The 21,463-nt window shown below is 37.8% G+C and overlaps 1 protein-coding gene across 1 annotated transcript; it reads left to right on the top strand.

Annotated features, from left to right (window-relative positions):
* Window positions 1-3,762: 3,762 nt before the first annotated feature.
* LOC308688978 (UPF0524 protein C3orf70 homolog A) lies at window positions 3,763-21,331 on the top strand. Its single transcript, XM_081362468.1, has 2 exons — window positions 3,763-4,267; window positions 17,010-21,331. Exons 1-2 carry the CDS (start codon window positions 4,093-4,095, stop codon window positions 17,651-17,653), a joined length of 819 nt encoding a protein of 272 aa, XP_081218594.1. The 5' UTR covers window positions 3,763-4,092; the 3' UTR covers window positions 17,654-21,331.
* Window positions 21,332-21,463: the final 132 nt, after the last annotated feature.

Below are 21,463 nucleotides of genomic sequence, written 5' to 3'. Positions count from 1 at the left end.
AAAGTCAAGGGACTACAGGGGACTAAACCCAACTACAGCAAACACTGATCTCCATAATGGCAACTTAAATTTTTTGATTTTTCTCCTTTGGTGATTCTGCTGGTTAACATCAGGTATGTTCAATAATGGTCAATAATCACTCAATTAATCACTTAATTATCTCATTAACTTTAACACTGCTTCAGTGTTAATTTTACACTCTTAGATAGAAATCTGAATATAATTTTTGGACCATAAATGTAAGAATAAAAGAATCACTGTCTGACATTTTGTGTGACAATTTTCTCTCAAATGCTGAAACAGAGTACAACATGTGAAAGTCTCTGTGACAGTACAAAGCACATGAATATTTAATTAGTCAAGCTGTTCAGTTTATGATTGGTTGATGCTAAACAACTGCTTCACACTGCATCTTCAACACCACAATGCAGACCCCGCAAAAAACAAAACAGAAAAAAGGTTACAACCTGTGGTAAAATTACAAGTGTGAAAGTTTGCCTTTCCTGGAGTTAACAGCAGGTTAAAAAAAATGATAACCCAGAGTTAAGCGAAGTGTGAAAATCCCTAATGATTCTATGATTGCCTCCTACATGCAAAAACTCCAAACGGTGCTCACGGGGCAATTTGTCTGTACAGAAATGAAATGAATTAAGAAAAGTATCCAATCTTTCGGCCACAAGCCGAATATGTCTTTAACAAAGAGAACCAAAGCAATAACACAGAGACAAGACTGCCTGCAGCCTGGGACTTTTTCAGAGACTGATGAGAAAGTGATTGTCCTTTGGGTAAAAGTTTGAGGGAATTTCTGGCTTAACCCATGTCTGTGAGAATGATTGTGCTATATTTTCCATAATCATTTACAGTGCAGAGAGAGAGACTCTATGTAAAATTTTAAGTACAGTCACAGCTTCAAGGGCACATGGGCGGTGATGTATATTCATACTTTAGAGATTTGTGTTAAATAAAGCCTATCTACAGAAGCCTACAGCTTCGTCAAAATCCAATACTGAGCCATTTGTAATATCTCTTAGTGTTTCACTTTGAGGTTTTCGCTCACAAACACCGTTGGAGGCCATTTATCCCGAAATAATTCCTACCCATTGCCATCTTGCCAGACCCCTCAGGACAGAGAGAGAAACTACAGGCCCCATCTCTTGGGGAAAATGAAAGTCTAATCAATCCTTTTCCTAGGATCATCAGACAGTGGCTTCATTGATTGGATAGTAATTGTGACACATGTGGTGGCAGCAGACGTTAGGCTTCATGACTCCACGCTCCAGTGAAACATGGCTCATTTATGAGCCTATATTCTGCGCGGCCTGCCTGCAGCCTCTGACAAAGTGGTTATGGATGTTGCCAATTTAATGGTAGCTTGTGTGTCTATGGGTGTCTGTGTGCATGTGTGTTTCCCCTTCTACTCTACAGGGAGTCAGCGACAGTAATATGGGTCTGGGGAGCCAATAAAATTTAAACGAGGTTGTAGTGGTGTGACATTAGCAATCTTTACTAACATTGTGGAGGTTTTGCTTGCTGACAGGACAATAAAACCAAATAAATACTGTTAATGCCAACGAAACCTTTGAATGATGAATAACTTCCTTGTTGCCCTGGAGACAGTGCATATTGACATTTCAGTTGAAGGTGAAATAGAATGAAACCTAATTAAAGCGGAAGAGGTCAAGAGAAAGATCGTAAACAATGCATATGAGTACACGTAAAAGTATTCTTCCTTCTCCTCAAGGCCAAGCAAATGTGAAGCAGTTATCCAGATCTAGACTGATAGAAACATATATCCTGCCATTTGTTTGCAGTATTTCACTATACATTGTGTGATCCTAGCACCCTAAATCCAACACATAGCACTTTAAATATTATGTAATGTTAAATGTTGTTAAATGCAAAAATGTTTAGTCACATTTGACCACAATATATATATATATATATATATATATATATATATATATATATATATATATACACACACATACCCCACCCCCACCAATAAAATAATAATAATAATAAAATAAAAACACAGGGGGCCCAGGAAACTTATTGTAAGGCAAATGTGTTTTCATGTTCTGCACAAGATATAAAGTCACAGTTGAAAGAAATAAGTTCACAATTTTAAGACAACAGGTCACATTGAGTGTTTTAATTACATATATTTTTACTCTGAGGCAGAGTAAAACAATTAATTTTTTTTTTTTTTTTTTTTTTACAGCTGTTTCAAGGTTCAAGTTACAGTTTTTTTTACAATCAGTAGGACAGGTCATGGTTTTTTTTTTTTTTTTTTTTTTTTTACTCTTCCCACAGTTCTCCTAACCAACTTTCAACTCGGCACAAAAGTTTATTTCACATTCAAAATTCACTAAAACTACCAAAACACTTCATACATGTTTCAAATCAACACGCTCTTCCAGAACACTAGGTTTTCACCCAACAAACACACTTTGTCATAAAACACAGACCTACACACACAGAGACACACACACACACACACACACACAGAGAGAGAGAGAGAGAAACAACAACAACAGCAAAATAACATTAATCAAGTTATCATACATTGAGTAGAACTATTGCGCCAAAGGCATAGGCTTTAAAGAAAAAAAACTGTGAAATCAATTGCTCTTTTGATGATATTCTATATGGTATGTACCTTTCATGCATAAAGAAATTCTCAATTCATATTTTTTTTTTTTTACTTTCATCCTTTGATAAAAGATTGCCTGCAAGCAACTTCAGTGTAGGATCAATCATCATGTTTTAATGTACCATTGACCGTATTGTTACACACCAACTTGACCAGTGGTGTTCAAGCTTTATTGGGCCAGCGCCTCATTATCCAGGTCCCTTACATAGTTTAATAAAGCCAACATTTTGGCAGTTTTTTTTCTTTATCCATTTGAAAATCTTGTTAAAATATGCCATATAACCCCCCCCCCCCCCCCCCGTTGTTCTCTGAATGCCCGCCTTGAGAACCACTAAACTAGACCAATGAGACATTTAAAAATACAGACATTTTCTCCTGAGGTGGTCTAACATGAAGTCAGTCACTGTGCTGCCAACAGTGGCTTTGAAGGAGGAAAATGTTGGGTGAGGATCACCGGAAAACTGCTGACAATAGAATCAAAAAGAAAACTTTCACTTTGAGGATGGATGCCCTCTGTATGACTGTTCTTAGGAATATTTTCCTCCCTACTGCCAATGGCCAATGTCTGAAACCCTTCTAAAATGTTGAAAGAAAATAATAAATGTGGGCTTAATTTTTGATAACAAGTATTTTAATGCTGTCAGTATCTGCCTACACAAAAAGTACTTTATCTGATAGTCCAGTTCAACTTCAGGTTTGAATAAATAGCCTACTTGTCAGGCCTGCATCAAAAATAAGTAGACTAGGTTGCATGAAGCATACTTCATTGATGGTCAAAACCCCTTTTAACCCTATTACCAATAGCAACTTCAAGTGCTTCAAAATGTTGCTAGAGAAATTATTAGCTGCTTAAGTTCTTGAAGGAAATTATTGGTTCCATTTTGTAAGTTCCTCTGAAAACTGAAAGGGTCCGGTGAACTCTAAAATTTGACTCTTGACACTATTTTCCTTTTGATGTAGCCTTACGACTATTTTCTTTTATAGACAACCATGATTCTTTCACAGCCTATAGTCAAGACGAGGGAATTCATGCATGAATTCAGAACATACACACACAGAGAGAGAGAGAGAGAGAGAGAGAGAGAGAGAGAGAGAGAGAGAGAGAGAGAGAGAGAGAGGCGGGGATCGACGGCGCAAGAGCGAAACGGAAAATCCGTCCTCGACAATAAGCATCAGTCTCCGCGCCGATCTGAAGCTGTTTACGGACACATACGGCATTTTATAGAATATGCATCATTTATTTCTTTAGAGGCGAATTGACTGAAAACTTGATGTTTTTGTATAACGGTTAGAAGTGGAACTTGGGTAGCCGAAGTCTTGGGCGTATCTCCACTTTTGTTCATTTCTTTTCGAATTACTAAACAGCCGACGCTGAGCGCATCTGATCTATCCCGAGCGCCCGGCGCTGATGAGGGCTTTGTCGGTGTGATCCGTGCGCGATGGCCGCTTCGGGCGGACAGAAGAGTGAGAAGTTAGATGAAGCTCAGGCTCTAGCGAGGAGTTGCGCAGGGCGACCGGACTTTCTGCCCTGTGATGGACTATCCATCTGCGCCACACACAGCCACGGGAAGTGTTTCAAGCTGCACTGGTGCTGTCATCTGGGCTGGTGCCACTGTAAGTACACGCATACAGCATCGTTGAGACGTGGATAGATAAAATCGAAATTCCTCAAGACTTAAAACTATAACCCTCAAAGAGGAGTTTAATAGGTCATCGCCTCTAACAGTTCACCAGTGTGGCAAGTAGGCTATTTAAAGCCTTTTTTAGAGGTTTTTTTAGGAGCTATGTGAGAAAAATGTGTAAAGGACAAATCACAAGCGTTCTAAACATAATTCCCCCCCGTTCAAGGTACCTCTGGGTTGCAATAAAACGAAGATTTCATGCACAGTCTCAGGGAAATTCTTTTGTTCCCATTTCCCTTCAGTGTTCACGAACGCTGACGCCAGATAAGAGTTTCTTTAGTTTATTTTTAACCAGTTACGACTGAAGGTCTTACATTTGAATATAGTTCACTTAAACATAACACAACCTTAAACATATATTGAAAGTTCCCACAAAAGGTTATTTACAGTGGAATTCTTTAAATTATCCTAAATGTTTTTGACACAAGAAACACTGTTGCAGCTGGAACATTTGGTTTTAAAATGTGGCCTTAAAATGTGAATTTAGGCTAGGCTACTGTAGGCCTGCTTTGAAATAATCAAAATAGCCTAATCAATAAGCAACAATAATAAAAAAGCATACACATCGCACAGGTATTTTGCTAATCAGACATAATAGTCATTAATCTGCTATGTATTTTGTTTTTCCGGTAGAGAACGTAAATGCATCTGCTTATCACATATTCTCAGAGGGATGGGGAATCTTGCGTTTGTGTCACTTATGAAATATTAAACAAGTCGATAAATGATGCATACACATCTTATGACGTACCACCACAGTTTGTGAATGTGCATCTAGTTTCTGCTCTTCTAAGCAATAATAGATAATAGAAGTAGATGGGAATACATCTGATTAACATTTTATGATTTCAATGGCAAACAAAGAAAAGAAAAGCGAAATATAAATAAATACAGATACACAGCAACAGCTGCAATATGGTTCTGCATTAGAGCTAGTAATCGACAACTTTATTTATTGTTATATGGACACCAATATCTGGAGATAACCATGATCAGATGCACCTTATACCACCGTTGGAGGGAGCTGTTTATTTTTTCACGTATACTCACATAGTATGACATTGCCCTCTAAACTGCTAAATGTGGACTACAGTAGGCTATAAGGCATTATGCATTTTCTGTATCATGACTAATTCAAAGAGACACCTGGGTCTTTCTTAAAATATGGTGACAAACCTGTCACTTGAGATTTCAGCCATGAAAAAGTTTGAGAAATCAATATAATTAGCCTATATAAAACAACTATCATTTAAAACCTAACATTGTTATAAATAATATGCAGTGGTTTGACTATAATGTTTGTTTAAAAGAAGAAAAAAATAATAATAATAATTTGCAAGGTGCCTGAAAAACCCTTTGTCACCTTCATCTAGAATGACATTTACAGATATTTCATTCATTTATTGCTCTTTTTTTCAAGCAGTGCAAGTCTAGCAAGTTACATTGATTAATGTGCGTTTGACATTTTGTGTAATTAGTTTTCATTTACAAAATATTTAATGGCATTATATATTGATTTTATTTTAATCAGTGTTTTGAGACACAAAGTCGTGTTGTTCCTTTTATTAAAATGTATCACTTGTTATAGAGGTGTTACAACCCGTACGTAATTGGTGAACTAAAAAAATAAAGTAAAATCATAATAAGACAAAAACTCAAAGCAAAACTTTGACACCGGTCAAGATTTTTGAGAACGATCCATTACAGTATCTAACTCAAAAGAAGACTCGTAGGGACTTTACAACTGAAGTGAAACTTGCTAAGATTGTACTCTAATGACTATAATGAATGTGCATTATAGAGGAAGGCAATAGAGAGATAAAGCTGAGCACTGGGATGTCTTTATAAGGTAGTGATAAGATCAGGCCATTTCTGGTGAGAGGGGTGTCTGATAAAAAATGGCAGCCATTGTGAGGCTAACAAATGTCATGTGACTGTGAAGGAGGGTGCAGATTCTTTAGATTCCTTCAACCTCACTGTGAAATAATAATCTCAGAATGTGTGTGTATGTCTGTGTGAGAGAGAGAGAGAGAGAGAGAGAGAGAGAGAGAGAGAGAGAGAGAGAGAGAGAGAGAGAGAGAGAGAGAGAGAGAGAGAGAGAGAGAAAGAGAGAGAGAGAGAGAGAGAAAATCAGTGGGAGCTTTTTAAGCACTTTCCCCCGGTTTCAGAGACAAGGCTTAAGCCTAAACCCGGACGTACTAAAATGCATTTTTTAACAGTTTTAACCGAAAGCAACTTTCACTGACATATGTCAGTGTGATTGTTTTGTCTCAAGATGCACACCAGTAATGTTTCTTTCTAAGGCACGTTTACAAAAGTCACTTAAATGTCCTATTTGAACTAAGGCCTAATCTAAGCCCTGTCTGTGAAACCAGTCCTTAATAAAAATTAAGTCGCATCAGGATCAGCAGTTTTTCTGCCAACAGACTGTCTGGTTCTCAAGTCTCACTTCCTGTTTAAGATTGGCACAGCATCACTCTGACGAATTATGAAAGAAAAGTTCTGTGAAGCCAGTATCCACAGTCAAGCGAAACCATTCTTGGCTAAACTGTGTTTGAGTCAACCCCCACATCTTGACTTCACTAACGCCTTCCTAGTTTTAAAACAGAGGGAGAAGAACCGTCAAAACGTATGTACGTGACTTTGTTTTTTTCCGATTAGCTACGCACAACCCTGTGGCGTATATGTAGCTCTGAAATGAATACATCTAACAGTTTTGCTTCTTTTCTGATTGACACATTGAAAAGGAAATTAATCAGGAAATGACAGGAAGTTCACATAACTCTTTCAGAGGTCAGGCGCTAGACTGGCCTTGTTGTTAAGTTGGGCTTTTTATCTCAGCTTTAAAAGGTCAGCACAATTTATTCCAAGCTTAAGGTCTCAGCTTTGGCTTTGCTTTTTTAAAGTTCAACCTTTCTCTTTCAGATAAAAAATTATAACGGTCAAGTCTTTGAGCTTTTAGCCTCACTTAATATAAAATGACAAAGTACAACATCAAACTCACCCACCATTCGAAACTAAATTGAGAATGCCAGTTAAATTCCATTTAAATTCCTGAATTGCAATTTGAATGTAAGGGAATAGAATCGAATCGAATCGAATCGAATCGAATCGAATCGAATAGAATAGAATAGAATAGAATAGAATAGAATAGAATAGAATAGAATAGAATAGAATAGAATAGAATAGAATAGAATAGAATAGAAAAAAAAATACGCTGGGGGGAAAAGCAGACTGTGCTGTTGTCAAGTCAAGTCAAGTCACCTTCATTTATATAGTGGTCTTAACAATACAGATTGTTTCAAAGCAGCTTCAGGAAAAGTCACAGAGATTGTTTTGGCAGCATCTTGTATAGTGTGACCATTACAGGAATTATTACATTAGTGGCAATATGTCTACCCAGACACACCCACACCCTAACTGTAAAGTTCAGTTGTCACAGTAATTAAGCCATTATCTGTTCTCATTAGAGGGAGGATGTTTATGTCTGCAACACTATGAATATTATGTAAACATGCTCAATTTTAATGTGATACTGCGTGCAGTGCCGCATAGGCTCTCGGGCGGAACCAGTGCTGGTTAAAATGGAATGACAAGGATCCTCCTAGGAGCTTGACTGACATTTGCCCTACTTGTGAGCTGAATTGCATTAGTTGTGCCTTCTTTCATGACCCAGCAAAGTTATTACCAGTATATCAAAGAAACTCTTTCAGGTGCTCAGCTAAAAAACACTGATGAATGAATGAATAAATTAATAAATACATGTACATGTACATGAACTACTGATTTCAGTTCATGATTTTGTTTTGAGAGAAGAAAAAGACCACAGAGTGCTACAGAAGACATGAAACTACAGTACCACAGTATAAGAGATTGGTTACCAGGAATACATTTCTTATACAGATTTTATACATTTTACATTTCATTGTAAAAAAAATATATATTTTATTGCAGAATATAACTATTGACCCATCAGAATTCTATACATTTATACAGACATTCTGTACATAGCAAAGTTCAGGAGAAACATACAGTATTTAATGCTGTAGACATCTTAAAAAATATCAGCTGTGCAAAAACGTATCCCAAGATACCGTACGATACCATTGCTTGTTAGTCTCACACACAGTGACAAGAAGTCGTACAGTATAAAGCCCAGAGGCAGTTAGAAATGTATTTATACACACTTGCAGGAGTGAATAACTGAATACAGATTGGCTTTGTCCTTTGAGATAAGTCTTTTAGAGGAATTCTCTGCGAACCCTGGGGAATTCTGATGTTTTCTGCTCTCGTATTCCTCTTTTTCTGTCTTTTATTTGTCTTTGCTGTTTGGGTGCATGTAAACACAGCAGGCATTGTTCTTGTTTACCTCCCTAAAGGTTAGCAGAAAGATATGCGTTTCAGGGACTTCAAAACGTATAGGATGCTTTTAAAGAGTTCACTAAATCTGCTGTTTGTGGTTAGATTTTTAGAAATGGAATTTTATTTCCGTATGTTAAAATTGTTGTTTTGCAGCCACCAGATGTCTGAGAGATTTAATATGAATGACATTCCTCCAAAGTGCAAAAACATAATGATGTGCTTCAGTCCATTGGCCCTATTGTGTTGGTGTTCTGGGTGTTGTTATGCTATTCTGTAATTGTCAAGCTCTGATGAAAAAGGAAGTGAGAGTGCTACGTTTCTCCCAGCGGGCTGTAGGGCAGGCGATAGCACATTATTCAGTAGGCTACTATGAGTTAGCTATGTTTAGTGTTAATAATAACATGTCTCCTCACACCGTGTCTAACCCGGACGTGAGCGGCGCAATGCGACACAACAAAAGACAATAGAAACCATTATAACCAGTGATGTTGTCTACACTGGATGCATCGTGCCGCAACACGACAAATCCCCGACCTGAAACTGATGCCTCATTGTATTTATGATGTAGCCTACTCCAACTACTCTCGATACTTCTCAAAGGACAAACGGATTTGCAACGGTCGTGGCTGTGGACAGTTTCTAGTACATTTACATTTCTGTACAATGACTAAAATATTACAAAATAATAATATAATATTTAAAGCTAATTCAAAATATTAATAAAACTAAAATAATTACATAGTTCTGGAATGAAACTCTAGATGGTGCAGGCTGATAGGTCTTTACCTTAGCTGTTAGCTGTAAGCGAATTAGCTCAAAAAAGGGAATATATAATTAATAATTATTCATACTGGTTATGATGATCAATTATTACCTACATCACTTTTAAATCATCCAAAAAGGGGATACATACAGCAGCCCATGTATTTGTATCTATATATATGGATAATTAATTACAACAAAATTATATTATACAGATAGGCTAGAATAGATCAATTTTCAGAATAATCTTTAACAGAATTAATTTCACATCGTATAAGTGTCGTAATAAATCGTATAAGACGTAAGAAGTAAGATGTAAGAACTAAGAGATGAGCCATCATCCTTGTCCTTTAAGGAAGACTTAGTCCACACTTATTTTGGGGGAAGTGACCAATAACACTCAGAAACTTTTAGCAGGAGAGAGTTTCTTTGTCTCCTTCTGACAGCCTAATTTGCATGTTGCATGTTCATGATGGTGTCCAGAATTGGTCATTTCTACTCCAAAGGATGGTAAACATAGTATAATACATTTTATCGTAACCTACTATATACTGTATATATAGCTAAGATAAAACCAAGAGGTTTAATTCGTATGTCTGGAAGATACAAAAGTAGAGATACATTCTTACACTTGAATATAAGCGTTTAGAGTTCAACTAACACAACTAGAAAGTCATAACTAGGCTAATATGAGGTGGGAAACATACATACACACAGGACTATATCGTATACATTTTGGAATGACTATTACGAGTTAAATGGAAATAATGTTTGTGTATGTATATTGGTGCATCTCTCAGATGTCTATCCATGCCACCTGGCCTCAGTGCCTGCCGTGGGAGGGGAGTTGAGTTGATAAAGATCTTTTTGAAGCTCACGATGGAGTTTGGAGGTGTTTCTGTGTAACCTCTGCCATGCCACTAAAATGACAATGGGGCAATTTGATGCAGACTCATTGGCGCTAGGCCTGTGATTTACATGAATGAGTCCAATAGGTTAAAAGCTTTCTGAAGCTTTGAATGAATAAGTCATCGTGATTTGTCCAGACGCTACATAGCACAGCTGATTGGTTGCTGTTGCATAAGCGGCCGATGAGCTTGCTGCTCAAACATTCAAATACGTGGCATTGTTTGCTGTTACTGTCTGCAGCACACTTTCAGAACCCACCCCCTTCCCCAGCTCCACCTGTATAGATCTGCTACAGGATAATCCATGTATGTTACATGTGCAACAGCAGCATGTCTTACATGCTCACAGCAATGTCTGTGAATGTATTGACAGTAGCAAGTCTCGATACTTGCTCTGCAGCAGCAGCAGCAGCATAGCACATCTATTCCGCCAAGACCAAATACATTAACATTGCCATATCCATTACCATTACCATGCCAATCTCTATTACCATACCAATCCCCTGAGATATGTCATGACAGAACACTGGTTAACCATGAATCCCTAGGCACCTAAGTGCATACAGTGTAAGCTGATCAATAGGGGCTCCAGGGCCCTCAGTGCTTACAGTATAAGTTGATCACAAGGCGCCCCAGGGCCCTCAGTGCTTACAGTATAAGTTGATCACAAGGCGCCCCAGGGCCCTCAGTGCTTACAGTGAAGGTGATTGCCATATAGCACATACAGTGTAAGTTGTCCAGTTGGGCCTAAGTACTTACAGTGAAATTTGTTACTAGGGTCCCCAGGGTCGTCAGCCTATGTAGTGTAGGATCATCACTAGGGGCCCCAGGCCCCTCAGCACATACAGTATAAGCTGTAAGTTAACCACTATAGGGCCTCTTCAAAATATTTTAAAATAATTTTTGGACTGGTCCAAACATTTTATTTAGAGAAACGAGAATAATGATTGTGATGTTCAGAAGTCTAAATCTGATTAAGCCTAAATATAATCTCGCGCAAATTATTGCTAAAAAATGAATATGTTGCTCAGTGTAGCATCATATAAGCACAGCGTGAGATGATGGTCAGTCTGTTCTTGAAGCCAGCCTGGACGGGCTAGTAAACCTCTAAGACACACACAGATAGAGAGTGAGAGTTCTACCTGCGAGAGATTCACACTAAGGGATTTTCATGGCCTTCATGATCAGTCTTCACCCAACCCCACCTTCGCACTTTTCTGGGAGCAGTCCAATGTGTAATTACAGATGATCAGGACAGAGATATAGTGTAGGAGTGTAGGACTCATCTCCTCTCATCTGTGACTTCACTTTTCCAATTATGTTTCTCTCTCAACCTTTTATCAAAATGCGTATTTCACACAGTCTGAAAGGCAGCCACCCTCACCAGGTGGTTCTTGACAGTCTGTTATGAGAGTGCAACAAGACAGACGCAAATCTCAAGTTGTGTTAGGCAAATCCTTTAAATAGAAGCTGTATTTTTTCCAAATGCTCCAAACTTTTGTCATAGCAGCCACTCACTGTTAATATGAAGTATACACTGCAGAGAGAGAGAGAGTGGAGTTATCACAGTGAAAAGGGTTTTATGAGTGTACATCCTGACAGAACATCTAAGCGCTACGCAGTTACACTACGTGAAAAAACTAGAGGCCCAGAGAGAAGGAAATGAATAGTGGAATAAAGTCGTTATTTTTTTTTATTTTTTTTTGTGCACAAAAAGTATTCTTGTCGCTTTATAAACTTAAGATTGAGCCATGGAGTCACTTGGACTATTTTAACGATGTCTTTAATGCATTTTCTGGGCCAGCAAGTTATAATGTCTTAGAAGCCTATGAAGCAGTGATCCAGCTCTCAGATTTAATCAAAAATATCTTAATTTGTGTTCCGAAGATGAACGAAGGTCTTACGGGGTTGGAACAACATGAGGGTGAGTAATTACTGACAGAATTTTCATTTTTGGGTGAACTAACCCTTTAACCAGACTTCCATAGTGAAACATCAAAATCATAATGTTGTTTGACCAGCTTCACCAAATAGGATTTGTTGGCGATTAACCTACAATATCAGGACAAAACTATCAAGACCAGCACCAAAGCATATATAAGAATACAGTAAATGCAATAAAAACTTACTCAAAATTTCAATATTGTAGACAGTCAAAAGTCTAAGTCATTGGTTTGCAATTAAGAGTTAAATCTAATGCACGAACAATGTTTAGAAGTCGCTGATTTGCATTATATCAATTTATTTCAAAAGTAACTGATTAAGTTAAAATTGTGCCTCTATTGAATCGGATTCAAGTTTATAGTCTTAAGTGTTCATTTCTGAAAGCTCAGACTGCATGTGTGTAAAACAGGATATGGAAAGTCCTGGTCACATCCACCTGGAAACCCTGATTGTACATCAGGCTTGGTTTACACAACATTTGTATATGCACAAGAAATCAAAGTGTGTTTGGCTTGAGGTCATGGTGCAAAGGACCCTAGGTTGAAACTACTCTGAACCATCCCTTTAATGAAGTCACGAGTACTGAACCCAAGCTTTTAGATGATAAATAATGAACTTGCGAAAACATTTAGTTCAGTGGCACACACACCGATGTAGAAATTATTATTTTATTTTCATTATAATTATTATTATTTTTTTTATCAGACAACATTCAGTTTCAGCATACAGATCAGACAACAGTTTACTCAGTCTGGGAGATGGTGACGGATAGACTATAATACACAGGCATTTCCTTTCAAGGGCAGTAGGAATGTTTTTGCTCCCTTGTACCTAAGAAAGTCTTTCTTTATTGGAAGCTTAATCTGAAAAGACAGACATGATGGTTACAATTACAGTGGCTGAAGAATACTTGTTCTCAACAGGATGTTGATGTGATTATTATACAGGAAGGTTTTTTTCTTCATGGCTAAGAGTTTTTGTACAGGCCTCAAGGCATCTATCATTTCACATTTCACACTTGACTGCAAACACTGCTATTTCAGATCCATAGTGATGTGGAGGCAATTGTTAAGTAGATACATTCATCCTTTTTTCAAATTCTGTAGCTTGGCAGTTGAAAAAGTGCAAGTCTACAGTCTCAAAAATTGCCAATGACTGTACTGAATGGTGGGATTAGAAGCATTGGTTATTTTTCCTACGGTTAACTGGTGCAAGTCTTTTTTATTTAAAAAAAACCCCACACATATCAATGAGGTAGGCCTGTTCTGTCTTCTTTTTCCCTCCAACACAGATTAGCATTCATCCTACCACAGCTAACATGACAAATCTGGGCATATAAACAGTCTATTTAAGTGGATCCCTTACATCACATGCTTTGAATAAAATTTATGTCATGGTCTGTTCATATGATTCAGATTCATTCATGTTCCCTGTACAGTTTTTTCTTATTTTGAATGTCCTATTTAAAAAAAAATTGGGTGGGATTTTTGCCTTTATTGTAAAGGATAGTAGACAGGACGCAATGTGGGAAAGAGAAAGATGGGCAGAATAGGAAAAGTACCTCTAGCCAAGACTCGGACTCAGGTCGCCTGAAGCACAACCACGCCAAGTGTCAGTACACTGCCCACTAGGCTATTGGCTCCAACAACATGCTCTTTATTATATACTGCATAAGCTAAACAACCCCTCCCAGTCCTTGTTCTCGTAATTAGCAAAATAAGACCCGTATTTAGGCTGACTTCATCTAAATAAAGCAGACACAGGACTGAGAGACTGAAAGACTGAAAGAAATAGCATTGCCAAGGAAGAACAGACATAATGAAAAATTCAGTGTTTATCTAATCTTCAGATTCTCATTGCCTTCCAATCACATTACAAATTGGGTGTGAAGAAAGAGAGACAGAAAGAGATGTTTGTCAGGAAAGTAGTTTGTTTGGCAAAGCAGAACGGTGTACATTAACCTGCAACTGATGTCTGTAATAAGAGCTCATTCTATGTCTGTCAATGCTGTTTGAGGTATTTCCCCTTTTTTAGGGGTTAAAATGAATGGTAAATCTAGAAGGTGCAAAAAATAACGGGACAGAGCAGATAAAAGCGAAATGCTTATTCGGACCAGATGTCTGAGACACCACACAGCTTTATTTCATCTCTAAATAAGAGTAGAGATTTGGATTAGATGGAAATGATTCTTACTCCAGCTTTACAGCCAGCTGGGCATTGGAATGTTCCAGAGTGAAGAATCCATCCCATCTCTGTAGGGAATTCTGCCTTTGAGATACTGGTTATCACACTCAAACTTCTTTCACTGCATGGGTGAAATGCAGTGGAATTGCTTTTAGATGAGATACACCTGTGAACTTTTTTACAAGAGACTGTTAAGACTGACTGCAAAAAATGCTCCAAAAACTATGGAGTTAAATGAGAACAAAATTCTGTATTATGAATGCTTGCTCTTGTCACTCATGATTAGATGCCTCAAGTGCTCCTCTTTCAGATAACCAGTGATTTGTGGGTCAATTAAATAATGCTCATACAGTATTTGTAATACAGATCTATATCCAAATTCATTCATGATTGGCATGTTTATTATTTCTGAATTAAAATTAATATATTAATAATATAATATATTAAAAAATGTGAGGCTGATACAATTGTCCTGATAAAAATAAAAATAAAATAAAAGACTCATCCTATAAAATATTAAGTAGTTTGAGAATCTTTTATAAAAAATTGTTTGTATTAGAAATTATTTCTGCCTCACTAATATATATATATATATATTTTTTTTTTTCATAACCTTGAATTCCCTTATACATGTCTGTTCTATGATCTCCAAAGTTGAAAATATACGGAGCCCGGGAAGTCCCCTGTGGGAAAAAAAACAAACAATCCGTGGCGACGGTTTTGCAATCCATCCGCTCAGTTTATAAACCATACTCACGAATTCTCAAACTGTTCTCTCGGTTTAACAAATCGTGCCCACAGATTAATAAACCGTACCCACAAGTTTCTAATCCGCGCTCTCAGATTTGTAAACCGTGCCTTCAGTTTTTGCAATCTGTACAAACAAATTCATAAACCGTGCCCACGCTTTCACAATCCGTTCCCACGGGTTTGTAATCTGTACTCACGGATTTGTGGCTCACTCTCATTTTAGAAGAACACGTTGTTAACAAATCTTATTGTATACTGTTTTATTTTGTAATAAGTGGAATACATCAAATTGTCTTAACTGCGTCTGCATGCTTAAAGTGATTCTCAATTGTAGCGGGTATGGGTGGAACATACGATTTAATATGAATGACATGCATCTAAATCTTTTGTTTATTTGTGATAATCTTAGCACTTTATTATTATTTTCTAACCTGTATTATGACTGATATTTGACGAATTGTTTTGTTCATTTTTTTGTAAGTTTTGGACAAAAGCGTCTTCTAAATATGTAGCCTAAAATGTAATAATTATAATAATTATAATAATTATTATTATTATTATTTGAGTTAATAACTATAAATGAGGTCACTTAAGACAGTAATATGTTTATCATAAAATAATTTATGAATGCTTTATTTTTAAGCAAAAATTATGCAAAAAATGTAGGCCTATTTTATCCAAAACTGTAAAAGGTTAGGTTATAGCCTATAATAATAAAGCATTGATAAATTATTTGATGACAAACATATTACTGTATTACTGAGTGAACTCGTTTATTTGTGATAATCTTAGCACTTTATTATTATTTTCTAACCTGTATTATGACTGATATTTGACGAATTGCTTTGTTCATTTTTTTGTAAGTTTTGGACAAAAGCGTCTTTTAAATATGTAGCCTAAAATGTAATAATAATAATAATAATTATTATTATTATTATTATTATTATTATTATTATTCTTCAATAAAACAGTATACAATAAGATTCGTTAATAACGTGTTCTTCTAAAATGAGTGTGAGCCACAAATCCGTGAGTACAGATTACAAACCCGTGGGAACGGATTGTGAAAGCGTGGGCACGGTTTATGAATTTGTGGGTACAGATTGCAAAAACGGAAGGCAGGGTTTACAAATCTGAGAGCGCGGATTAGAAACTCGTGGGTACGGTTTATTAATCCGTGGGCACGATTTGTTAAACCGAGGGAACAGTTTGAGAATTCGTGAGTACGGTTTATAAACTGAGCGGACGGATTGCAAAACCGTCGCCACAGATAGTTTTTTTTTCTCCCACAGGGGACTTCCCGGGCTCCGTAATAATATGCCACATTCTCTCTTTGCTGCACAAAAGAGTGCTGGTTTCGAAAGAATCAATTCTGTCCTCTGTGAAAGAGTAACACTTTCAGATTAGTACATTTGTACAGTACAAGTATCTGGCAACTTATAACACCATCTATCACAGCTATCACTAGCACAGCAGGCAAATCAATGTGAGCTCAATAATATAACAACTCTCCAGTGGGATTTGAATATAAGTTTTCAGCACGAACATATTTATTCTTGCTCAACCTCATTTTTCTCGAACCCACCTTTCGTCATCTATTTTTTGAGTGAGTTCTCTCACATTCAGTCAAGGAAATCAGTGTCTCATGCTGCTCACATATTCTTTGTTTTGGGGCATCTATTGCATTCAATACATATGAATGTACATTACGAATGTTATTCTTTGCTTTTGAAAGGCAAAAAGCTCCTCTTTTTCTCGTTACAGGTAAATACGTCTACCAACCCATGACCAGTGTATGCCAACTTCCCAGCACACTGGTTCCAGTTGACCCCTCAGGTCACACCCACACCATGAACCTGTCCATCTCCCTGGCTGAACGCTTTCTTAGGACGGCTCCCAAGTTCCGGGCTCCTCCCTGCCTAGAGTCTCCCAAGTTCTGTGTTATCTCTGACCTCTTTGTGGATGATTACATGGTCAAACGTATCAACGGTAAGATGTGTTATGTGCAAAGGCCGCCTCCACCTACACCGAATCCCACACACCAACCCCAAACGGCGGCATCTCAACCTGCACCCCAACGTACCAACAAGCACAGACAGCAAGTGGGCCCAACTGTTAAACACGGTCAACCAAACGAGAAGATCTCAGGGCCTAAAATGGACCACTGCTCCTCTCCCTCCAGCTCAGAAGACTCTGGAATAAATGCATTGGGTCTGCACTACATGGAATCATGTGATGAGGACTCCTGCGTGGATGATGATGATGATGATGAGGAAGAAGAGGATGACGAGCTGAGTACTGATGGGGACTCCAGTCCCGCTAGCCTCTGGGACCAGGATGAGTGCACTTTACTGTCACCGTCCAAATCAATGGTTGAGATCATTGAGAAGATTGAGACTACTGTTTGACGTGCCTGTCAGTTAATGCCACAGTTGGAATTCTTTAGTCACGGAAACACTTCTCTATACTATCCTATCTGCAGGTGCATGAGTTCGATGAGCCAGTGCAAGCACACACTCCCTGTTATGGCAATGCCATCTGAGGTTGTCCCAGAAAAACCCTTGAGAGATGAGTCATGGAGACTTCCTGTACTTACTACAACTGTCATTTTCCCTATAATCTGTTACGCATGGTGAGGCTAATGTAGGTTACACTCAAGTAAGTACGCTGACATACACATATCGTCAGAACTATGACCAAATGGGACTCAATACATGATAGAATATTTCATGGATGAACAGATGTATCAAAGTCAAACTTAAAAACATGAGGCTACCCAGGGTATGTCTTTCCCTAGAGAGCTCAGCCTCTGTCCAATGCATTTAAGTGGAAGAGGGGATGGCTGATGCAATATGGAGAGATCTAGACCAAGATGGTCTGTGTGTGTTAGGAGTATAGAGAGTGCTACAAAGATAGAAGGAGAAAGAGTGAGGCAGAGAGAGAGGCTTTCAGCGTCCTGTTAGCAGGATCAGTTAGAACAGTGGCTAAATCATGCATGAGCTCAGAGGACGGTAATGAAACTTTGTGATGAAAGGCGATTGAAGCTCTGTGCTTGAGGGAATGTCCTTTAGCTCAAACTCTCTCATACACAGAAATTCCCTAGAGGCTAAGGCAAGGTACAGTACATGAGGGTTTCTTGTCTGGCACCAGACTATGTGGGAAGGACCCATCCTCAAAGTCCTAGGTTTTCCTCAAGGCTTCTTTAGGAGTGGCATACAACTTTTTGACAATCAGTTATAGAAAAAGTAGGTTTAAGATGAATTGAGAAAGAGGAAAGAATAAAATTGTGTCATTTGTCTCCTAGGAACCTCATTGTGATCTTTGTTCCATTTTGTCAAGCGCCTGTACCACTTTGTTTGAAGTATGTGGTGTTACTGTACATCAACAAAGCCAAAGGACTGCTTAGGGGCCGTTCACACAAGGGTCAGGGTCTTGCGTACATCTGCATTATTTTTTTAATTGTTGGTCTATGTAAATGTGATAGACAGATGTTATTTGTCTTTACAGAACATCTCAATGTTTTTTTTAGTTTTACAACAGAAGAGAAAAAAGTCATACAGGTTTGGAATGACAAAGGTCAGTAAATGATGACAGAATTTTTGGATGAACCATCCCTTTAATATGCCACATCAAGTTATGACAAATCTGAGGATTTAGCCAGGATATGTTCATTTAAATATGGACAAGTGTATTGAGGGTTTATATTAGGAAAAATGTACAGAAAGTAATGCTCCTGTATCATTTATATTCATGCATTTTGGAGATACTGTTTACAAAGCTTGCATTGCATTCAAGGTATACGTTTCTTTTGAGTTTGTGCATTCCAAGGGAATCAAACCCATGGCCTTGGTGTTTCTAGTGCCAGGCCTGATCAGGAATGCTATAAACCAGCCTTCAGGTCAGTTTCATTGCCCCTGTCTAGCTGTATTTAACGCAAGAACACACCCTGTGTGAAGAGCCCCTTAGTGTCACTGAAATCACATCTTTGAGACCTTCTCTGGCTGCAACAGTTTCAGTTATTCTTAAGGGTCTATGAACATTTACTCCATTCAGACTTGACATTGCATCTCCAGGTCTCATTTAATACTTGTATTCAAGTTCATCTTATTGTATTGAGACCAAAAATAAGACAACCCAAGCACAGTTATAGACTGGCCAAAAATGGAGGGAAAAGTCAGGACTTGTATGTCAAGAAGAGCTTCTTTACCTTTATTAAGCACATGAAACCACTCCAATGTGTTTGTTTCTGTGAGGACTTGACTTAGGGGTCAGCCATATTTTAGACCAGGGGTGCCCAGTCCTATTCCTGGAGATGTACCTACCTGCAATTTTCTGTTCCTACCCTGATAACTAAAAAATGTGTTTTGGCCATTCATTTACACAACAACAGTGTTTTGGGGGCCTAAACAAATGCAAAAACATGAATCTGTGTAAACGGTGATGGCATGCACATGCGTATTACGTGTTTAGTCTGTAGGCATGCACGTTTGGCACAATTGCTCTGTAAACGAATGCTTATGTGCACAGGTGTGTTGTCTTTCTTTACAAAGTGACATCACCATCTACTTGCCTAGCATGCATAATACAGCGCTTTTAGTTGTTTTGTTTGTACAAAGAGAAAACGTTTCCGTTTTTACTACATCGTTGTCGGATTCAGGAGCATCCAACACAGGTCGATCCAACACACCTGTCTGTAATTATCAAGTGCTCCTGAAGATCTTAATTAGCTGGTTCAGTTGTGTTTGATCAGGGTTGGAGCTGAACTTTGCAGGAACAGATCTCCAGGAACAGGATTGGGAACCCCATTTGTAGACAAAGTATGCATCCGAAATCGTATACTTATAACCATACTATATAGTTGGTGAAAAACCATACGAGACAAAAGAAGTATGTCCAAATTAACAGTACTCATAAAACTGTAGGCAAAAAGTACCGGGATGACCTACTATTTCCGGTGAGATTCTGAAGTGTGCACACGATGGACACTTTACTATCCCATGAGGCCACAGGAGAGAAAGTTTGTAAACTGCAACTGACACCGGGTCACATGATAATGAAAACATGGTGGATGTAGGCCTACGTCCAGATTGCACTCATACTACACACATTCATACTATTTAGAACATACTTTTTTAGTGGTTGCGAAGTTATTACTTATTCAAAGTTAGCACCTATTCAATGCGATTCCGGATGCAGCCTAAAGGGCCGTTCACACAGAATGCATTTTTTTTTCATTCCACTGTGCTACTTTTCCATTGTTTTTCAATGTAAACGCTCTAGACGGACGTCTTTAATAGTTGCGCTCTGGTCTTGCGTATTTTGCAGCGTCTCGCGCATGACAGTGTTTTTTTGTTAAAATGCGACACTCAAGTTAAAAGAACTTCAACTTTTTTTTAAAATTGTGTCTCTAGACCTTGCACTTTTTTTTTTGTTCCATTGACCAGCATCTTGTGTTTTTAACGGCAAAAACGTGTTTTGTGTGAACCAGCCCTAAGTGTCTGATCACACTACTGTCACTGCTGAGATGGAATACACTCCTACATGAAATATCAAAACTGCACAGAGAATTCACACATCAATGTCTTGCTCCATATTTATTAAAGGGATTTCAACTTTGTTAACCAAAAACTTTATGACAGTGTATTAGCTAATTATGGGACTATGAGCTGAGACTGCCAAGGATGTACTAACTGGATGAAAACCAATTGAAGTTATGGCTCAAAGATGTAACACTAGCTTAACGTCTGCTAAACCTATGTAATATATAAGCACATATTTAACCTCACTGCCTGAACAAAATGATCCATTTTGGAGTTATGCTGAAAATCTGATGGAAACTGTTCATCAATGAAGGAACACAATCCATAGATGGTGCAGGTGCGATTCTCTCGTTGTTACAGAATGAATGAATATGACTATCCCTGTAGTTCTCTCTGCAGTTTCATATCAGGGACTGATACTGTAGCTACAAAAAATATACTGTAGATACACAAATGTTTAGTAAATATTAAAATATACCCCTTTTCTCCTTTTTTCTTAAATCAATTATTGTTACTTACCTTTTTTTTTCTTATAAAGAAATATTGAAAATAAGAAATGTTTCTGTCTTTCTTTCTGAAAATATGTTGATGTTAGTTAGTGGATCTCAGAAACTACCGTGATGTATTTAACAGAAACGTTTTTTGTGTGATTCTTGGGCTGTTAAAGGCTAACTGCTT

The sequence above is a fragment of the Scardinius erythrophthalmus genome (genome assembly GCF_964197995.2).
Source record: "Scardinius erythrophthalmus genome assembly, chromosome: 3".
Taxonomy (NCBI): domain Eukaryota; kingdom Metazoa; phylum Chordata; class Actinopteri; order Cypriniformes; family Leuciscidae; genus Scardinius; species Scardinius erythrophthalmus.
The sequence above is the reverse complement of the archived record's forward strand: the minus strand, read 5'-3'. Positions and strand labels throughout refer to the sequence as shown.